This window comes from Hippoglossus hippoglossus, chromosome 11 (genome assembly GCF_009819705.1).
Source record: "Hippoglossus hippoglossus isolate fHipHip1 chromosome 11, fHipHip1.pri, whole genome shotgun sequence".
NCBI lineage: Eukaryota > Metazoa > Chordata > Actinopteri > Pleuronectiformes > Pleuronectidae > Hippoglossus > Hippoglossus hippoglossus.
The window spans coordinates 3,150,128-3,170,477 of record NC_047161.1 but is presented as its reverse complement, the minus strand read 5'-3'; the positions used below and the strand labels follow the sequence as shown (position 1 = coordinate 3,170,477).

Genomic DNA, 20,350 nt, shown 5'->3' with positions numbered 1-20,350 from the left:
CCCAGTTTTAAGTTACGTAGAGGCTGATCCTAATTTGCCATTGGCTCAGAGGATGTCCCCGCCTCACAGTTTGTCTTCGTCTCCTCTGGTTTTCGTCTCTTTTCTCCACGGTCCGTCTCTCTGTGGAGAAAAGAGCTCATCTACCTTCAGCCCAGCAAAGAGGAATACACCACCGCTCACCATGTTCACTGTACTGTCCCTGCTTCTCCTGGCAGGAGCACACAGCGCGACGGCACGTGAGTTAAAGTCCACGTTTCTACTTTATTTGATTGTGTTGGGTCGATTTGAAGTGAAAGGAAAAATGCTCCATGTTTTGAAAAGACACTAAAATGATTTGAGGTCTATTGTAATTGTGGTGTTGTTCAATGTTACTCACAACAGTTGATTGACATGTAGGTCTAGCCAATAGGAAGCCCCTCTGTTGGTATGTTGTGGACCAATAGGATGAGGCAGTGAATGTGTGGGGCGGGGTCAGACACGGAAGTGGGTACCCGAATAAAGATGTCAACGTTAGTACACAGTCTGTCTCACGCGCATTATTAAGAAACCCCGACAGTAATGTTTGATGTTTGGTTCCTTCGTTGCAGATTTGAGAAGTTTAATAACGTTTCAAAGACATGATTTAAAAGTTCATGTTGGTGAATGTCATCGATCTCATGTAAGAAGGAAAGATTATATTCTATTTCTGAAAAGATCAACTGAACAGGGACTTTTCTTTCTTTGGATCCTGGCCGTTACTTGACTTCTTACTCTGGTCAGAACCATTAAGATCGACACGGTCCGAGCTGGTTCTGGACGATTCTGAAGCGAAAGAGTCCAACAGACTCCGATGAATCAAGAAACAGTGAAAAACGAAGCCACGTTTAAACTCAGCGATAAAACAAAGTTTCTTGTCTTGTGCACATTATGAATTTATTATTATTATTTATTAATAATTATTATTATTATTTCAGACTTAGTTGTTCATGATGTGTCTCATGTTGATATGAATCAAGACTGTTATTGATGTAAATATATATATTTTAACATAATTTTAATTATTTATGATTCATCTCCCAGCGCCTCAAACACCTCAGTTATTCATCTAAACTGTGTAAACTGACAAATATGGCGACGACTCAGGTTTGGGTTTTTTATTGTAATCAGTAGATGGCGCTGTTTCCATAGTAACAGGAAGCTGCTGAGGACAAACAGCTTCCTGCTTTGTTGGTACAATGTTCAACATCATTTAGGCTGATGAAGACCGTGAGTAACATCACTGACATGAGATATTACTAATTAATGATCTGTTATCAATGTGACCTCCTCCTCCAATACAATCAACACACATTGTTACTAACACAAAACACAAATTCATCTCTAATGTAAATGATGTCAGTGAAAAGAAGCAGGGAGACAAAGAATCAGGACGAGGCTGCCTCCATGATGAATACATGACAGATGTCTGTTAATACTTTCTAATGTGATAACATCTGCACTGAAGCCGGACTGCTTGATGTGAGTCTGTCACAGATATGAAGGTATCAGCCTTTATGTTTGCTCACATGCACCAAGTGTATTTTTACACAATAAACAAAGAAGATGTGCATTTATCTTTACATTTAAAAAAATGTATTTAAAAAACCATACATTTATTTTCTTAATTCAAGTTCTGTTTGGACGCATTATTAGATTTATAGTTATTTATAATGAAGCTTATGTTCAACATTTAAACATCAAGTCTCAATTACATGTCGTTGTCATAAGTATTTGACTTTGACATCTTAGGAATCAGAGCCAAACGTACAGAAGAATTATCTTCAGTCGATGGATCTGAATCAGAAATGTTGTTGACAACCTAATGAACATGTTGTCATATTGTTATTGTTGTCAAATATTTTCTGAGTCTATACATTTAAAAAATAGTCAAGCCCTTCCTGTAATAATGTCCCACTTTGTTTTGTTCACTGGGTCCAGTATAAATGTATATGTGTATATATGGATAAATATATATTGATATATAAAGAGAGAGAAACCAACTATTTAAGGACTTTAAGAATAAAAGTCTCATCGAGTAACTGGAAATTGAAGTTGTTTCACCTCACATTAAATACTCAGCAGTAGAAAATATTATTTTCTAATATTAAACATTTGAGTCGTTAGATTGAATCCATTTTTAAGACGTAGCAGAATATTCAAAGTAAAGAGAGTCTGGACTCTGGAGCAGACGTTTTATCTATGAATGTGTTTTTGTGTTTGTTTACCTCACAACAGCTGAAGTTGTCTTGAATGAGCTTCATGTCTTCTTGACTCTCAGTGATTTATAAAACAGTCTGAAAACTAAAGTCAGGACTTGAACTTTTTCTTGCAGGGATTCACTCTCTGAAGTTTTTCCTCACTGGGTCCTCTCAAGTCCAAAACCTTCCAGAGTTTGTGGCTGTGTGTTTGGTTGATGAAGTTCAGGTAGGTCACTATGACAGCAACACAAAGAAAGCAGAACCCAAACAGGACTGGATGTTAAACGCAACTGATTCACAGTTCTGGGAGACGAACACTCAGAATGCTTTGGGTACAGAGCAGGACTTCAAAAACGACATGGAAAACTTAAAGGAACGCTTCAACCAAACTGGAGGTTTGGTTACATTTCACTCTCTAATAATAACACAACACACACACATACACACACACACTCTCAAACACATACACACACTCTCTCTCACACTCTCACACACATAAACACGCACCCACAATCACACACACACACAATTACACTCACACACCAAAACACAATCACACGCACGCTCACACAAACGCACTCACACATTAACACACACACACCTGCACACACACTCACAGTCACACACACACAATCACAGTCACACACAATCACACGCACACACATAAACACACACAAACACACGCCCACAATCACACATAAACGCACACACACACTCGCACACATACACACACACATGCAATCTCACTCACACACATAAACACACTCACACACAATTATACACACACACACACATACAATCTCACTTACACACACACTCACTCACACACATGAACACACACACAATCAAACGCACACTCACACAAACGCACACACACAATCATACATAAACACACGCACACACACAGACACATACAATCACACTTAAACACACAAACACACACACAGACATTTTTTAATAATTTGATTTGATCCAAAATATTTACTAATTAATCAAACATGTGATCAATAGATTTTTAAATGATCAGAATTTTTTTTATCAAGTAAAAATCTCAGATGTTTTGTGATGTTTCTTAAATATTCGAGTTTGTTGCTTCTCGTACTTTTTGATGAATTAAAAACAGTCACAGACATTTTCACTACTTTCTGTTATTTTCTTCAGTTTAAACAAGTAATTGATTAATTTAAAAAATACATAATCAACAAGAATGATTAGTTTGAACCTTAAATATATAAAATAAACAGGAGAGCAACAGATGAACGTCCCTGTGCTGACCACAGTGTGTCCACAAAGTAATAAACACAGCAGAGAATTACACGTTAGATTAGATTCACCCAAACACAGAGTCAAAGCCAGAAGACATTTATATACTGTAGTGCTGAAAAAGACATTTAACTTCTGACCTGATCAGCAGAAAATAATAAAGATCAACAACTGTGAATTAGTTGTTATCAGTAAACTCTGTGGAAGGATGTGTTGTGGGTCAGAGAAGAACTCATGAAACTCAGGAGCAGATCAGGGGCTGATCCAGGAACAGCTTTTATCTCTTTAGGTTTTTCAACGTTTTCCTTGATTTTCAGAGAGTAACTCGCGGATCTTGATGAAACAAAGAAGACACGTTTAGGGGACTGATACTTATGAGAGACTGTTGAGCTTTGGTGGAGGTTTGTACTGTGTGTGTGTTTGTGAGTGTGAGTGTGTGTGTGTGTGTGTGTGTGTGTGTGTGTGTGTGTGTGTGTCTGTGTGCATGAGAGAGTGTGTGTGTGTGTGTCTGTGTGCTTGAGTGTGTGTTTGTGTTTGTGAGTGTGTATCTGTGTGTGAGTGTGTTTGTGTGAGTGTGTGTGTGTGCATGTGTGTGAGTGTGTGTCTGTGTGTGAGTGACTGTGTTTGTGCCTGTGTGTGTGAGAGTGTGTGAGTGTGTGTGTATGTGAGTGTGAGTGTGAGTGTGTTTGTGTCTGTGTGCATGAGAGTGTGTGTGTCTGTGTCTGTGTGCATGAGAGTGTGTGTGTGTATGTGAGTGTGAGTGTGTTTGTGTGTGTGTGTGTCTGTGTTCGAGTGTGTTTGTGTCTGTGTGCGTGAGAGTGTGTGTGTGTGAGTGTGAGTGTGTTTGTGTGCATGAGAGTGTGTGTGTGTCTGTGTGTGAGTGAGTGTGTGTGTGTGTATCTGTGTGTGTGTGTGTCTGTGTTCGAGTGTGTTTGTGTCTGTGTCAATCAATCATCAATCAAATTTTATTTGTATAGCCCATATTCACAAATCACAATTTGTCTCATAGGGCTTTGACATGGTGTGACATCCTCTGTCCTAAACCCTCAACAAGAGTAAGGAAAAACTACTTAAAAACCCTTTTAACAGGGAAAAAAGAACGTAGAAACCTCAGAGAGCCACATGTGAGGGATCCCTCTCCCAGGACGGACAGAAGTGCAATGGATGTCAAGTGTAAAGGAGAACATCAAGATAAAGGTTTTAGCAGCATTGATAAGGGTAAACATTTTGAAGTATAACTGAAGGTCAGTGAATTGGTGGATTAATGTCATTAATGGTCAAGTGTCTGAGGAGAAATACTATGTATCGAGCAGTCCTGCTGCAATCATAGTCTATGGTCAGCAGCCAGCAAGATCGGATGCCACTATAGTCCACAGTCATTGTCCACTGCCGCCATTAGGATCCATCATCAGCTGCCACCTCGGTCGTGGTCCACCACCAGTATCTGATGCCAACACGATAAAGGATCTGCCTTTATTATCACGATCAGCCAGCACGATGCAGAATCCGCCATACTGGATCCACCATTACGACCTCTGATACGTGATCCACAGATCCTAATCCATGATGTGGCCACAGCCGCGGCCCTGGATCTGCGGACGATAAGGCAAAGGGACTCCGGGGAAGAAGTCAAGTCAGTAACATGTATTGATGGGATATGAATTACTTTGATGTGATAACGATTGAGAAGAGGAAGGAGAAGCTGGAAAGAGAAGCTCCGTGTGTCATGTGTCCCCCGACCTTCTAGACCTATAGCAGCCTAACTAAGAGCAGGTCTAGGACAAGCCTGGACCAGCTCTAACTATAAGCTTTAACAAAAAGGAAGGTTTTAAGCCTACTCTTAAACGTACAGATGGTGTCTGCCTCCCGAACTGAAAGTGGGAGATGATTCCACAGGAGAGGAGCTTGATAGTTGAAAGCTCTGGCTCCTACTCTACTTTTAGAGACTTTAGGGACGACAAGTAAGCCTGAATTCTGGGAGCGCAGTGCTCTAGTGGGTTGATAAGGTACTAACAGCTCTTTAAGATATAATGGTGCCATATTGTTAAGGGCCTTGAAGGTGAGGAGGAGAATTTTAAATTCTATTCTAGATTTAACCGGAAGTCAGTGTAGCGACGCTAATACTGGAGAAATGTGGTCTCTTTTCTTGGTTCTTGTGTGTGTGTGTATGTGAGTGTGAGTGTGTTTGTGTGCATGAGAGTGTGCGTGTGTCTGTGTGTGAGTGAGTGTGTGTGTGTGTATCTGTGTGTGAGTGTGTGTGTGTGTGTCTCTGTTAGAGTGTGTGTGTGTGTGAGTGTGTGTGTGTGTGTGTCTGTGTTCGAGTGTGTTTGTGTCTGTGTGCGTGAGAGTGTGTGTGTGTGTGTATGTGAGTGTGAGTGTGTTTGTGTGCATGAGAGTGTGTGTGTGTCTGTGTGTGAGTGAGTGTGTGTGTGTGTATCTGTGTGTGAGTGTGTGTGTGTGTGTGTCTGTGTTCGAGTGTGTTTGTGTGTATGTGAGTGTGAGTGTGTTTGTGTGCATGAGAGTGTGTGTGTGTCTGTGTGTGAGTGAGTGTGTGTGTGTGTGCATCTGTGTGTGAGTGTGTGTCTGTGTGCGTGAGAGTGTGTGTGTGAGTGTGTGTGTATGTGAGTGTGAGTGTGAGTGTGTTTGTGTCTGTGTGCATGAGAGTGTGTGTGTGAGTGTGTGTCTGTGTGTGAGTTTGTTTGTGTCTGTGTGCGGATGTGTATGTTTCTCTGTGTGTGTCTGTGTGTATGTGTTTGTGTGTGAATATGTCTATCTCTCTGTGTGTGTTTGTGTCTGTGTGTGTGTGTGTGTGTGAGTGTATGTGAGTGTGTTTGTGTTTGTGTCTGTGTCTGTGTCTGTGCATGAGAGTGTGTGTGTGAGTGTGTGTCTGTGTGTGAGTTTGTGTGTGTCTGTGTGTGAGTTTGTTTGTGTCTGTGTGCGGATGTGTATGTTTCTCTGTGTGTGTGTGTCTGTGTGTGTGTGTGTGTGTGTGTGTGTGAGAGTGTGTGTCTGTGTCTGAGTGAGTGTGTGTGTGTGTGTGTGTGTGTGTGTGTGTGTGTGTATCTGTGTGTGAGTGTGTGTCTGTGTCTGTGTTCGAGTGTGTTTGTGTCTGTGTGCGTGAGAGTGAGTGTGTGTGTATGTGAGTGTGAGTGTGTTTGTGTCTGTGTGCGGATGTGTATGTTTCTCTGTGTGTGTCTGTGTGTGTGAGTATGTGTGTGTGTGAGTGTATGTGTTTGTGTGTGAATATGTCTCTCTCTCTGTGTGTGTGTGTTTGTGTCTCTGTGTGTGTGTGTCTCTCTCTGTGTGTGTGTCTCTCTGTGTGTGTGTCTCTCTGTGTGTGTCTCTGTGTGTGTGATAACAGCTCAGATCTCTGTCTCTCTCTCAGGTCTTCACATTTACCAGGTGATGACTGGATGTGAATGGGACGATGAGACTGGAGAAGTTAAAGGTTATGAGCAGCATGGTTATGATGGAGAAGACTTCATATCATTGGACCTGGAGACAGAGACGTGGATCGCTCATACACCACAGAGTTTCATCACCAAACTGAAGTGGGATCAGGATAAAGCTCGACTCGCATATAATAAGAACTTCCTCCTCCAGGAGTGTCCTTCCTTTCTGAAGAAGTTCCTGGAGCACGGGAGGAGCTCTCTGCTGAGAACAGGTGACATCACAGAACCTCCATCAACTTAATGTTCCTCTTTCTTTCTCTGTGGCAGCGAACGAGAGAAATACACAGAAGCTGCTGGGACTCAGTCTGCTCACTGTCTATTATCATCACTCTCTGTCTCCCTCTCTCTCTCTCTCTCTCTCTCTCTCTCCTCTCTCTCTCACCTCTCTCTCTCTCTCTCTCTCTCCTCTCTCTCTCTCCTCTCTCTCTCTCTCTCTCTCTCTCTCTCTCTCTCTCCTCTCTCTGTCTCTCTCTCTCTCTCTCTCTCTCTCTCTCTCCTCTCTCTCTCTCTCTCTCTCTCTCTCTCCTCTCTGTCTCTCTCTGTCTCTCTGTCTCTCTCTCTCTCTCCTCTCTCTCTCTCCTCTCTCTCTCTCTGTCTCTCTCTCTCTCTCTCTCTCTCTCTCTCTCTCTCTCTCCTCTCTCTCTCTCTCTCTCTCTCTCTCTCCTCTCTCTCTCTCTGTCTCTCTTTCTCTCTCTCTCTCTCTCTCTCTCCCTCTCTCTCTCTCTCTCTCTCTCTCTCTCTCTCTCTCTCTCTGCTCTTTTCATGCCTCCGCTCTGGAGACACCTAGTGGCCGCAGGCATCATGCTCTCGGGTCGTCTGTCCCATTACTCTGAACACGATATCTCCAGAATGTCTTGAGGGAATTTCCTCAAATTTAGCACAAACATTCACTTTGACTCACAAATGAACTGAATACATGTTGGTGGACAAAGGTCAAAGGTCAAGGTCACGGTAGTCGCACAAAGTATGTTTATGTTTTTTTTAACATGATATCGTAAGATCAGCTTCAGATTTGGTACAAACTTTCACATGGACTCAAAGATTGATTGGTTATTGATTAGACTTTGGTGCCTGGAGGTCAAAGGTCAAGGTCACAGTGACCTCATGTTACTGTGAATAGGACATAATAGGACTGCCCCTAGGGAACTTCATTACATCTGGCACAGTTCACTTGGAGTCACTGATGAAGGGATTAGACCGGGTCCTCTGAAGGATGCCGCCCCTGAATTGAGACCCAGCCGGAGTGTCCTCCCTCCTCACTGCCTGACCGACCTGCACTCACTTTGCACTTTAACAAAAAATACCAACATTAATCAGAAGTGATCAGGACCTGTCCACTACATGAAGTTTACTTCATAAATACTGTGATATAAAACCTGTCAATAAATACTGTGATATTACTTTTACGTCATATCGTCCACCCCAGTGTCTTTGCATCCCTTCAGCCTCTGTCTCTCACTCACATCTCACAGTTTGTTCACTTGTCTCATATATTAACAGACATGACTAATGCAAAATAAATGGAATCAAACAGGAATGATGTTATTAGTTTGCAATACATTATAATAACCCATGAACTGTCTTTCTTTTTCCTCCCCAGAGCTTCCCAGGATTTCTCTCCTCCAGAAGTCTCCCTCCTCTCCAGTCAGCTGCTACGCTACAGGTTTCTTCCCCGACAGAGTCAAGTTGTTCTGGAGGAAAGACGGGGAGGAGCTTCATGAGGACGTGGACCTCGGAGAGGTCCTCCCCAACCATGACGGGACCTTCCAGATGAGCGCTGACCTGAAGGTTTCATCCATCTCCCCTGAAGACTGGAGGAGGTACGACTGTGTGTTCCAGATCTCTGGTGTGAAGGAGGACATCGTCACCAAACTGGACAAAGACTCAGTCGAGTCCAACAGAGGTGAGACTTGAACCAGTGATGACGCTGAGAAACTCACATTTCATCTACAGTAACAGTCCTGCAGGTCATGTTGGCTGATGTGTAGCAGGAGAAGTTTTCTTTCATCAATGTATATGAATAAATTGAGATCAGTGTTAAACCAGTGCATGTGCCCCCCCTTCACCATCATGTGACCCTGAAAAATTAAGTTAGTTTTAATGTGTCTGCAACAGTGTCTGAGGATTTTATTACTATTATTATTATCATTGATCAATTAGATTTACACATTTATAAATGTTTAAATTGACTTGTATGATTGTATGATTTTATTCCATGAAGTGTTTCTGCAGGTCTCAACTAGAGCCAGACTGATTTATCATTGGTCAGATGTGAGCCTTTCACAGACACACTGGGATCAGGGTGGATGTTTGATATGAAAACTTTTATTCTACAGAATTAATGAAGCAGAAAAAACAAACAAATCTCTCGTTCTTTACCTCGAGTAACAACAGACATTTAGGGACATTTCTTCAGGCAGTTTATAACCATTTCAACCATTCACTGTAAATAAAGATGGACGACATGACGGCTCCTCAAAAGTGAAGCCAAAGCGTCTCGGTCGCTGATTGATGCTATAAAAACAGGGTGAAATGTCATGATTGACAGCTCGTGATTGACAGCTCGTGATTGACAGCTCGTGATTGACAGCTCATGATTGACAGCTCATGATTGACAGAGCATGTGTATCAGCGGGACCTCGTTACCGTGGCTCCATTCCTCCGTTCACTACTGCACAGAGTCCAAATGCGCAAGATGGCGGCGTTCGTATCCGGGATATTTTAGCTTCATTTCTGGAAAGTGGGAGGAAGTGGAGACGTGTCGTCTGTGTTTATTTCCATTAGTCTATGATTTCAACATGTGAACATTATAGTCACTGTTAAGACTCGACTGCTGCTCTGTTGTAGAAGATGAGTCCATGAAATGATTTAGTTACTGGAAGTAAAGTTTAGGACAAACCAGCGTGAATAAGCACAGATACAGTCATTATGTACAGAAGAAAACTGAAAGTAGAAACAACAGCAGGACAAACTCACACGTTTAGTGTCTGTGTGTGTTTGTTGTGTCTCAGGACAGGATTGTGGTTCAGGGAGATTCTTGTCGTCCAACCTGCTTCATCTGTTCAGGTTGTGATGCTTTGTTTTTTTATTCCGCTCAACAGAGAAGCCCACCGACGTGACCACCATCATCATCATCGCTCTCGCTCTCGCTCTAGCTGTCGCTCTCGCTGTCATTGGACTGATGGTGTACAGGAGGAAGAAAGGTGAGAGACCAACACAGAAGCTTTGTCAAATATTTTTCTGGTGTTTTGATTTTAGACTTTCTAATTAATGCTCGTTCAGATCAAACCTCATGAAACAAACTTCAGTTCCTCACACACCAACATCTGTTTGAAGAGCTGCAGGGTTCACACAAAGTTTTCTAACTTCCCTCTGCACCACAGACTGTTTATAAAAAGCTCTGCACACAGCGTCCAGCACACAAACAATAAGAAGTGACAGTATGTTGTCGATCGTTTGAGGAGGATCGCCACTCGAGAAAAACATGACACAATTCAGTTTGTGTTTTTACTGTAATAACTGAAATCATTTGTATTTTCTTTTTATTTCAGCCCAATGTCCCTCACCTGGCAAGTAAAACTTCTATTTCTATTCTGTTTTCTTTTTATACTAACATGCTTCATGAGGACATCACGTCACGTTTGCACAGCAGCTGAAAGTACTAACATGTCCAGTTTTATAAAACACCCCCAACACCTCTTTGGTCCACTTTGTACTGGTCCACACCGGCGACAGTCAGGGAGGCGTTATGTTTTCAGGCTGTTCATCCGTTCGTCCCCATCTTGTGAACACGATATCTCAGGAATGTCTTGAGGGAATTTCTTAAAATTTGCCACAAATGTTCACTTAGGCCTTGTCTACACTACTGCCCATATTTATTTCAATGGATACGAGGCTCCCCACAGGAACCTGACCCAGTGCAGGACTCTAGTAAACCCTCTGTAGATTAGATAGGGTTCATTTTGTGCTGCAGAGAGTTTTCAGGACTGTTCCCTGCAGTGTTGGTGGTTTGTAATAAAAGTGTCTGTTCAGAGGAGGATGGACTAACGATGTGTTTCTGACCTCACAGCTGGAACAGATCCAGTTTCCTTACAGCCGCTGAATTCAGGTGAACAAGGTCCTAATTCTCCAAGTGAGACGTCCTCCTGAACACAGTGAGTTGCTTCATCTGTTAAACAAAACTGCCTCAAACTAAGTGCAAAGTAACATATGTGTGATCATGTGTAAAACCTCTGTTTTAATTAGAAATAAAACAATCTGCTGAGAGCAAGGCACAGATCAGAAACCTTCACGTTAATAGGACAGATTAAATGTTGAATTAAAACTCAAATATCAGCAGTGACACAACAATTCAAATGTTAATAAACCCGATATTTAGGGCTTATCAGTTTAAGATCAGTGTATTTTTTCTGAGTAAACTTTAATTTCACTGAGAGAATCATGGAAATATTAGGTCTCAATACTGTAAATACATAAAATACATGGCTTTGTGGAACTGAACATTTCATTTTTATTTCTTTTTTCTCTCTTCAGGTTTATGGACGAGAAGCAGTGTCACCACAGTCTCCCGTGTAGAACTTTCTCTTCCCCATTGGGTCTAACGTTAATTTTGAGAGGACATTTTCTGAAGGAAAGGCACTTTTCTAACCCGCTTGCACGGTCCCATTTTTTGACGTTAACCAATAATATAGATATCTGCTTGTGCGGCAAAGTCTTGTGATTCTCACGGTGTTCTTATTTTACAGATAGGAGTTATAGATTTTGAATGAGACCGTTTTGTTCAAGACCTTCTCCAGAGCTCAGAACTCTCTTTTCTCTGTATTTGGTCCAGTGGGTAGAGCAGTCGGACAGCGAGTCTGAGGTGGTGAGTTCAAGTCCAGGTGAGGGCAGAACTTTAGTATTGCTTTTTGCTTTTTTACATACTGAGTCCCTCTTTTTCTCTCTGTCTGTATGATAGTGATAGCGCCACCTACTGATCAGTGTTAAAATAAAGTGTGAGCAATCGGTCCCAAATTGCTCACACTTCATCAGAGAGCTCCAACCTGAACAGATCTATTTGTGTGTATGCAGGGATAGGGATAGCGCCACCTAATGATCAAGGCTGTCTCTCTCTCTTGAACCAGCCAGTCTGTGTTATTAACATGCAGCTTTAAAAAGAGTCTCCCTGGAGCCGGCAGCAAGCACTAGTCACTCATTAGAAATTTCCCGGCAGGAGGAATTTTCTAGTTATGACTTATACTAAGTCCAAAATATTTACAAATTAATCAAACATGTGATCAATAGATTTTGAAATGATCAGAATTTTTTTTTAAATTAAATGATCAAGTAAAAATCTTAAATGTTTTGTGATGTTTCTTAAATATTAGTTTGTTGCGTCTCGTACTTTTTGCTGAATTAAAAACAGACATTTTCACTACTTTCTGATATTTTTTTCAGTTTAAACATGTAATTGATTAATTTAATAAGAGCAACAGATGAACATCCCTGTGCTGACCACAGTGTGCCAGAAAAAGCCAGAAGACATTTATATACTGTAGTGCTGAAAAAGACATTTAACTTTTGACCTGATCAGCAGAAAATAATAAAGATCAACAACTGTGAATTAGTTGTTATCAGTAAACTCTGTGGAAGGATGTGTTGTGGGTCAGAGAAGAACTCATGAAACTCAGGAGCAGATCAGGGGCTGATCCAGGAACAGCTTTTATCTCTTTAGGTTTTTCAACGTTTTCCTTGATTTTCAGAGAGTAACTCGCGGATCTTGATGAAACAAATAAGACACGTTTAGGGGACTGATACTTATGAGTGACTGTTGGGCCTTGGTGGAGGTTTGATCGATAAAAAGATGGAAACTGTCTTAGGAGAGAAACCTGACAACTCCCCACATTTGAATATAAGCCATCATGATGTAGAGAACATGAGCAGCTTCAGAACCAGATTCATATTAATGACTTCTGCTCTTACTTGCCAACTTCCCTTTTTTTACGAAACACATCAAACCATCAGCAGAATACAGACAGACACCTTCCCTATCAAAGCTAATGAGAAGCAGTACTCTTCCAAAGACACATGTCCTGCATGAGTATTTTTAGTAAGGAAACAAAGTTGATCTGAAACTTATCACATGTTCTTGTTCATCATAATTTAAGATCCAACAATCGTCTCTAAATCAGGACACAATTATCACAATAAAAATGGTGGTTTGAACTAATAACAGTATGCATAGGTCCACTTAATTAATCCTCTTGCTTTTCTTGCTGTGGTCTTCTTGAAAAAAAAACCTATTCTCTTTAGGCAACAAGGCAAACGTTACGAGTAAAGACGGGTGGACCATGGTTATCTGAAGGTCAACATCTAAATCAACATATGTTATAATAACAGAATAAATCAACATCACAGACGGACAAACTTAAAAATATACTTAAAAGGCAAAATTTGTGTCTTTATCTTTGAGCAAGATAAAGACCCTCAACATATTTAAGTAACCTCAGACCTCACATATAAATCCTGCATTAAAACCTTCGCAGTATCAGTGACAGTAAGGCATGGCTTATAAAACCACAGTTCACAAATCAATATGGCACATTCCAACTTCAACAGGGTCCGTTTATGTTGACTTTAAACAAACATGAGCTCAACAACGTGCTCAGCTGATTCCCGTTGGTTCCAATGTGTCCACGTGATTTAACATTTTCCTAAGCACACAGGCGCAGACACGCATCGCAGTCCCCCGTGCATCATGGTGGATGTGATGTAAAAACTACCAGAGAAGTCAGGCTCAGTTAAGTCTCAGCAGGAAGTGAGGAGCACCGTCAGTACTGAAAAGAGATGACAGAGTTCACTTTGTACACGTGGTACGAGCGATTCCAGAAAACCCTGGTGAAGTAGTTTGTGTAGGGGGAGTAGTTCATTTTTATTTCGTGGCAGAATCGCCCGTGCTTGGAGAAGGAGTAGATCTCCCCTTTGTCATAGACGACCTGAAAGGAAGATACAGAAGATTAATCACAAGCTATGTTTTTATAAACTCATCTCATAATCAACATTGAATGAAAAGCAAGAAAATGTCAGAATACACAGGCTCTAGTTATCCTGTCCAATACAAAGCTAAATGCACCATTCAAAATATAATACATAATAAATATGGAGATATAAAACTGATTTAAGTTATTATATAAGTTTTTATCAAACAGTCCTCAGGGAGGCAGGTTGTGGTATGAGTTTAAATAAACTCACATGTCCATTGGAGATGTCCAGCAGGTCTTTGATCCTACAGCCCTTGTTGAGACTAAGCTCTGTACAAATCGACTCCTCGATGATCACGTAGTTTGTCTTTTGAGACGTCAGGATCTTGTAGATGTCCTCTGCAGATCTCATTGCATACACCTGATAAGACTTTGAGGGGAGAAAAAAAGAAACAGACGATTAAAAGCTAAGGAAAAGACGTGGACAAATATGTTAGACCAAGGCTAAAGTAACCATTAGTGTAACATGAATAACTGTCTGTTAATAGAATAGCTAATCTGGAGGAACGTCATTAAACATCTGTAACTGTAAGACAAAGTGTTTTCTTTTCAATGGAATGGATTCATTGAGAGTCATTTGTCAGCTGTGTCTCGTCACTCACGTCTTCACTCCTCCTCAGCAGGTTGATGTCAGAGTAAAGCGGTAAAGTGGTCACAGCTGAGCCTGAACACAGCTTCACTGTTCCCAACAGCTGAGGACTTCCTGCAAACACAGCTGCCACTGGAGCCTGTGACCTGGAAGAAGAGAAGATAAGACACGTGACGCAACAACTAAAACTTGACATCAATTTGTACATCTTATAGATTTCATTTATACACATTCTAAATACAATAAGAATAAAATAGAGAACAGAAAACAAAAAGCAAAGACATATGACCTGATCCAGCTGATCAGCTCCACTGTATCTGGGTCGTAGAACTCCTGCAGTTCAGACAGATCCGCTAAGACACGGGGGCTGTACTGCAACACAGAGGAGAGCGGTACACAGCAGATATATAATTTGCATTGTTCAGAGTCTGAGCGATGAAAGAAAAAGTGCTGAAAATCTCACCTCTCGCCATAAACTGAAACCGATGATGGTGGGAACGGCTGTGCTCAGGATCAGAGACTGCAGAAAAAAAAAAAAAAAACAATTTACAACTGAAGCAAGAACCTGAACGATTCAGTGGCAAATGATGGTGATTAGACTCGTCTGCTCCTGTATGTTACCATAATAATGATATATATTTTTATGAATGAAAGAGCACAGTGTTTGTTGTCAGAGTTTCAGAGGCCACTCACCAGCACCACAGGGTGAATGGACCTCAGTTTAAGCCACTTAAACACAGTCATCCAGAGGTCTGGAGAACACACCCCGAACGCTGTGAACATGCAGACGTATGGCGTCCATAAATACTTCATCCTGCGTGAAGGAAGAACACAGTCAGTGTTTCATGTACTGTGAGAAACATGTTAGAAATCTAAATGATTTCACTTTCACGCTGACAGACTTACCCATCAAAGAGCAGAGTCAGGCCTCCAAAAAGCAACGTGTGAAAAACGTGATAGATGACCTCAGGCTGCTCTCCTATTCGTCCATCTTCAAGTCGGAGGTTGGTTTTCATTGGCTGACCACTGCAGAGAAGTGAAACTGACTTCAGCATCATGACATCGAGCCTTCAGCCAAAGGCCCCATTTTAGAGAGACGCCATATAACATCATTGGATCGTGAGTGATGTGGCACGAGCCTCTAACCTGAGTCTTCTGTAGATGGTCTGCAGGGTGGACAGCAGACACACAGTGAGCACCAGGAAGTAAAAGGGAAGAACTGAGGCCTGCGTCAGTCGCAGAAACAAATCCTGACCCGGACTCTGCAAAGTCTCTTGGCACAGGAGGAGGTTGGTGACAAAGTCACTGACACAGAGGAAGCAAAAATGTGTCTGTTAGAATAAAGCAGATTCAAATTATACAGACTATAGTAATAAGTATAAGACAATAATAATAATAATATAGATACTGTTCATGATCACAAAGTAAAGTAGGTGAGGAGTCCAGCCTGTAACTTGGAATGATAGAGTTGGAACTCACGTTGTTGTGTTGAGCCCAAATTTTACTTCAAGGAACTTCAATATGAAGTCGCCCTCACTTACAGGTATAAGTTTCTGTAAATGGAAAACACTGGTTATTGTCCAAACTCCACTGATTGAACTAAACGTTTTTTTAAGTGGACAGAAAAGTGTGATTTTTACCTTGACCAGATAACTGAAGGTGATCCCTGTGGTAAAGACCAGGTGGAAATGGAGGAAGAGCTTCATCACTCTGGCCACTAGAGGACCCATCTTCATCTTTTGCTGAGATACAAATACAGAAAACAACTACTTCTGATTAGATGTAGAGAAAATTGAAATCTTCACATCTGAATGTCCGCAAGCAAAGAAGAACGCCTGCAATTTTTTATTAGTCTGAACTCTGTCGTGAGGGAGCAGCTAACTCTACCTGGAAGTACCTCGCGAGCACTGAGCCAATCAGGAGGCTGAGCAGCGGCGAGCTGAGCAAGGTCGGGTTCTGAAACTGGAACAAGTAGGCCAGGAACAAGGAGCTGAGGTACACTTTGTGGATATCAGCCATCTGTAGGCATCAGGGAAGACGGAGAAAACAAGATACGGCAAACGAGAGGAGAAAAGGAAAAAGGACAATTATGAGCATAATTCATTTCAAAAGTTAAATCAAAGACTCGCTTGTTGTGCGGTCAAAAGAAATAGTTCAACATTCTGTTACCTTACGTGATGGCACCAGGTCGAAAGAGTCGAGCAGGAAAAGACAGAGGCCTTGGATGAAGAGCACATAATGGCTGTGTTCCCACACCAGGAGGAAGGTGAAGGTGGTGGCACTCATGGTGAGATAGCAAAACATCTGGAGAGAAACAGATGGTTTTTCTCTGCAGGGGGGGAATGAATACTATCATCATTCACTCCCGGGTTCAACCACAGGATTTAATCGGTTACCGCTGTTATGGAAACGCGACACCCAGGTGAATTGGCAGCGAATTGAGAGAGCGGCTCAGTTGTCTGTGCGTTCATGATTTTAAACACGAGTCCCCAGGGGAAAAAAGAGAGAAGCTAACTCCTCTACTGGCAATGGGGAAGCAGTGTATACCCACTAATTTCGTTGTAAAGTGGTATAAGTTATTATGAGAGGCTCACCTCAGTGGCAGAGCAGATATTGTTACTCAGGAATCCAGTCAAAGCTGCCACCTGACAAGAGAAGTAAGGCAGAGCCCAGTTGTCCCGCAGTGGAATAGCATGGTCCACTTTGGTTGTGTCTGTTCTGTGGGAGGAAGAGTTAAAAAAGAGGACAAGGAGGAAGTCCAGATTTAAGAGAGGATGTCATGATGCTTCACCACTGAAATGTTTATTCATATTAAAGCAGCAATGTCTCATTTTCAGCTCTGCAACTTCAATTCACTTTTATGGGAGAAGGAAAAACAAGGAGGCACGGAGAGAAGCACCGAAGTGTGACGGACATCCTCTCACCTGTTGATCACGTACCAGGCCACAGCCAACATGCCGGCCACCCACGTGCCGCTCATCACCCAGCTGCACACAAACAGCGCGGTGACATAGACCGCCTGGAGGCCGAAAACAGCGCCGACATAGAAGTAGATCGGCTCCACGATATCCTGGAGGCACAGGGACACAAACAGGTGTTCTATCACATGCTGAGGACAGACAGTGGTACACCCCCGCCAACCAGTTTACATCCATGTCACGCAGACTCAGAAGGACCGATATGCTTGAGTGTGTGCACTCTACTGAGAGACATTCCAGTTAAAAGCTAAATGACCGACCTGGCTCCCTGTGACTCTGTACACAAAGCTAGTGATGAGCTCTGGATACAGAGACAGACGCTCCACTGCGTTGATGGTTTGACCTGAGACAGTCCTGTTGTCTATTATCAGCTCATAGAAGCCTGGAGAACAAAAGAACATTAGAAAAGGATTTGTCAGAGCAGAAGAGAGTGAAGGGTGAAGTCTGATGTCACATTTTATTTCCTCAATAAGAAGCAGAAATGACTTGAACCTCTTTCAAACGACGGGGCCGCCAGCAGTTGCTTGTAATAGTAGTAGTAGAGCCCACTGCCTGCTTGGAAGGTGATTTCACGTTCCAGCTCCTGAGGGCATTAAAAGTGAGTTTTAGAACGATGACATGACGACAGATGTAACGGAAGCACGCGCATGTGAAAACAAAGTCACCCACCTGTCGAGTAGAAAACCAGAACTTCCTGTCGTGGTACGTTGAGAGATACACAGCGTAGAGAACGCCACAGGCAACCGCCGCCAGGCAGCCGAAGAACACCCTCACCAGACGCTGCAGGAAACCGGCTGAGGAGCAGAAACACATCAGTTCTTTAACTTGTGTTGTCCCTGAGAGCTTCTTAAAAAAAAAACACTGTCAAATTCCTTGTGTGTGTGTGTGTGTGTGTGTGTGTGTGTGTGTGTGTGTGTGTGTGTACCTACTTGACGAGTTTCTGATTCTGAGGCTTATTTGGCAGTTGCGCTCGTATATGATATCAGATATCTCTGACTCCAGAGCTGCAGGATCCAGACCTGACACAACTCAACAGCTATTATCATGATGATGAGGATGATTGTTGTTATTAGTGTTAACTGGTGCTGCTGATCAACTGTTCTCCTGTCTCTCTCTCTCTCTCTCCCTCCTCTTTTTCACTCTGGTCACACCAATCCATGGACCGGTAGAGGCAGGTGCCAGAGGTGTCTTCCTGTTTAAAGTCGCCATGTGCTCGCTCGCTGTGGTAACTGTAGGGTTTCTGTATAATGTCGTATGGTCTCGATCTTACGATGTAAAGTGCCTTGAGATGTAAAGTTGTGATTTGGCTCTTGACACATAAAACTGACTATAGTGAAGAGACAAAGCTCCACAGGGGGTCATCAGCAGGAGGAATACCAGCTGACTGACACTGAGGTTGCATGTCATATCAAATTAAACTCACATGTAGAAGACCTCCAGGATGTTTTCCCTGAAGCTCCTGGTCTGCTCGAGTCCCCCTGTTTCTGTTCGCCGTCCTCTTCTTCGCCCTCATCGTTCCTCTGCTGCGGGGCATCATCCCCTGCACCGCTGGAGACTCTCACCGCCTCGTCCGGACCTGATCAGGCATAAAAACAAGCAGACATCTTCATCTGCTTCTCTCTGGAGGAGTTCTCTGACCTCACTGCTCCCGGTGCTAACCCGGTGTTCGCTTAGCAGACCGCCCCACTCACCTTCAGTCTGCGGCTCTGGCTCTGGCTCGGCCCGGCTCCGCTCGGTGTGTGCATCCCCCTCCTGGATCTCCGTTTTCCGACATCTTAACTCGGTCATGACGAGGGTTAGTCCTGGGAGAGCTGTGTGGTGTGGAGGGGCGGCAGCATGCTAGCTAGCTGGCGGTTAGCTAAGCCCAGGTAGCACCGGCGGGGCTCGGCTTGGAGGGGCGTCCCCAGGTAGGTGATGACAGGCCCGGGTAAAGCTTCACTCCTCCTCCGGGGGGACTTTTCTTCCGCGGAGATGAGAACTAACATCGGTGGTGTCGCTGTGTTGAAGCGGGGTTAGCTGTGCAGGAGGAGTGGGGGGGAACTGTAGTGCCTGCTGCCGGGCTGGGACCGGGACGTGGCGGAAGGTATTGACTGTGGCACCGCGCTCCAGCAGCGGCGTCTTCCAGCGCAGTTCCCCCGGGGATGGCAGTCAGAGGACGGTCACCTAACCCCCGAACCACCGCTCTCAACCTCCGTGATTACACTCAGATACATTCTATTGCTAATGTTTGTATATTTAATTTATGTAAATACACGAACAGACACTTTCTATTTATGTAATAGCCTCCATGTCATGTGACCCAGTGTCTCCAAACTAATGACGAATTGTATTAATATCGTGTTCAAACAGGACACATCTGTTCTTATTGAATTTAAGTGCGTCTTTTATTCTATATTAACATTTTTTATTGAGAATTCACGTCGTTGCAGAAAGCAGATTGACACAGAAGATCATTTCCCTCCATGTCATGTGACCCAGTGTCTCCATGCACCTTGTAAACATAGGACAAGAATCTTCTCATAGAATCATAAGGAGGCATTTATTCAATATCAGTATTTCTATTTAAAAATTGTCATTCTTTCCATTAGGTTCCATGTTGCGGCAGTGACAGAGTATTATTGCAGTTTTGTTCGATACCTTCATGTGACCCAGTGTCTCTGAACTTGTGCCGCTTTGCATTACTATCAACAAAGACACAACTTTTTTTCGTGGATTCTTTTAGTTTATGTGAATATTTTTTCCCATGTGGCAACAGAAAGCAGCAAGAACAATGATCAACCTTTACTATTTAACAAATTCATGTGATTTGACACCAAAAACTTGACGATAATGA

General features: G+C 42.7%; 3 protein-coding genes and 1 long non-coding RNA gene across 5 annotated transcripts in view; 2 read left to right on the top strand and 2 right to left on the bottom strand.

The window, feature by feature from the left end:
• The window catches only part of LOC117770959 (tapasin-like), a 1,175,540-nt gene that overhangs the window by 16,325 nt on the left and 1,138,865 nt on the right, over nt 1–20,350 (bottom strand). The gene's annotated exons all lie outside the window — the stretch shown is intronic.
• On the top strand, nt 91–11,743 carry LOC117770962 (major histocompatibility complex class I-related gene protein-like). Its single transcript, XM_034600922.1, has 9 exons — nt 91–236; nt 2,351–2,611; nt 6,865–7,143; nt 8,532–8,834; nt 10,033–10,134; nt 10,483–10,500; nt 11,001–11,085; nt 11,465–11,479; nt 11,541–11,743. The coding sequence occupies exons 1-7, from the start codon at nt 182–184 to the stop codon at nt 11,078–11,080; spliced, it is 1,098 nt and encodes a 365-aa protein (XP_034456813.1). The 5' UTR covers nt 91–181; the 3' UTR covers nt 11,081–11,085; nt 11,465–11,479; nt 11,541–11,743.
• Nucleotides 7,857–8,349, top strand: LOC117771034. The gene is made up of 2 exons (XR_004615495.1): nt 7,857–8,043; nt 8,144–8,349. It is a non-coding gene; the product is annotated as an uncharacterized LOC117771034 (long non-coding RNA).
• On the bottom strand, nt 13,040–19,854 carry LOC117770925 (probable C-mannosyltransferase DPY19L4). Of its 2 annotated transcripts, none has more exons than XM_034600840.1 (19): nt 19,209–19,854; nt 18,941–19,093; nt 18,187–18,311; nt 18,010–18,100; nt 17,778–17,899; nt 17,464–17,609; nt 17,134–17,257; nt 16,709–16,843; nt 16,427–16,558; nt 16,180–16,305; nt 16,019–16,092; nt 15,686–15,844; nt 15,446–15,565; nt 15,233–15,353; nt 15,003–15,059; nt 14,829–14,911; nt 14,553–14,685; nt 14,162–14,320; nt 13,040–13,905 (listed from the first exon to the last, which is right to left on the bottom strand). In XM_034600840.1, the coding sequence occupies exons 1-19, from the start codon at nt 19,303–19,305 to the stop codon at nt 13,741–13,743; spliced, it is 2,322 nt and encodes a 773-aa protein (XP_034456731.1). In that variant the 5' UTR covers nt 19,306–19,854; the 3' UTR covers nt 13,040–13,740. The 2 variants fall into 2 exon arrangements, with proteins under 2 accessions (XP_034456731.1, XP_034456732.1); XM_034600841.1 differs by having other exon boundaries at nt 16,180–16,281; nt 19,209–19,853.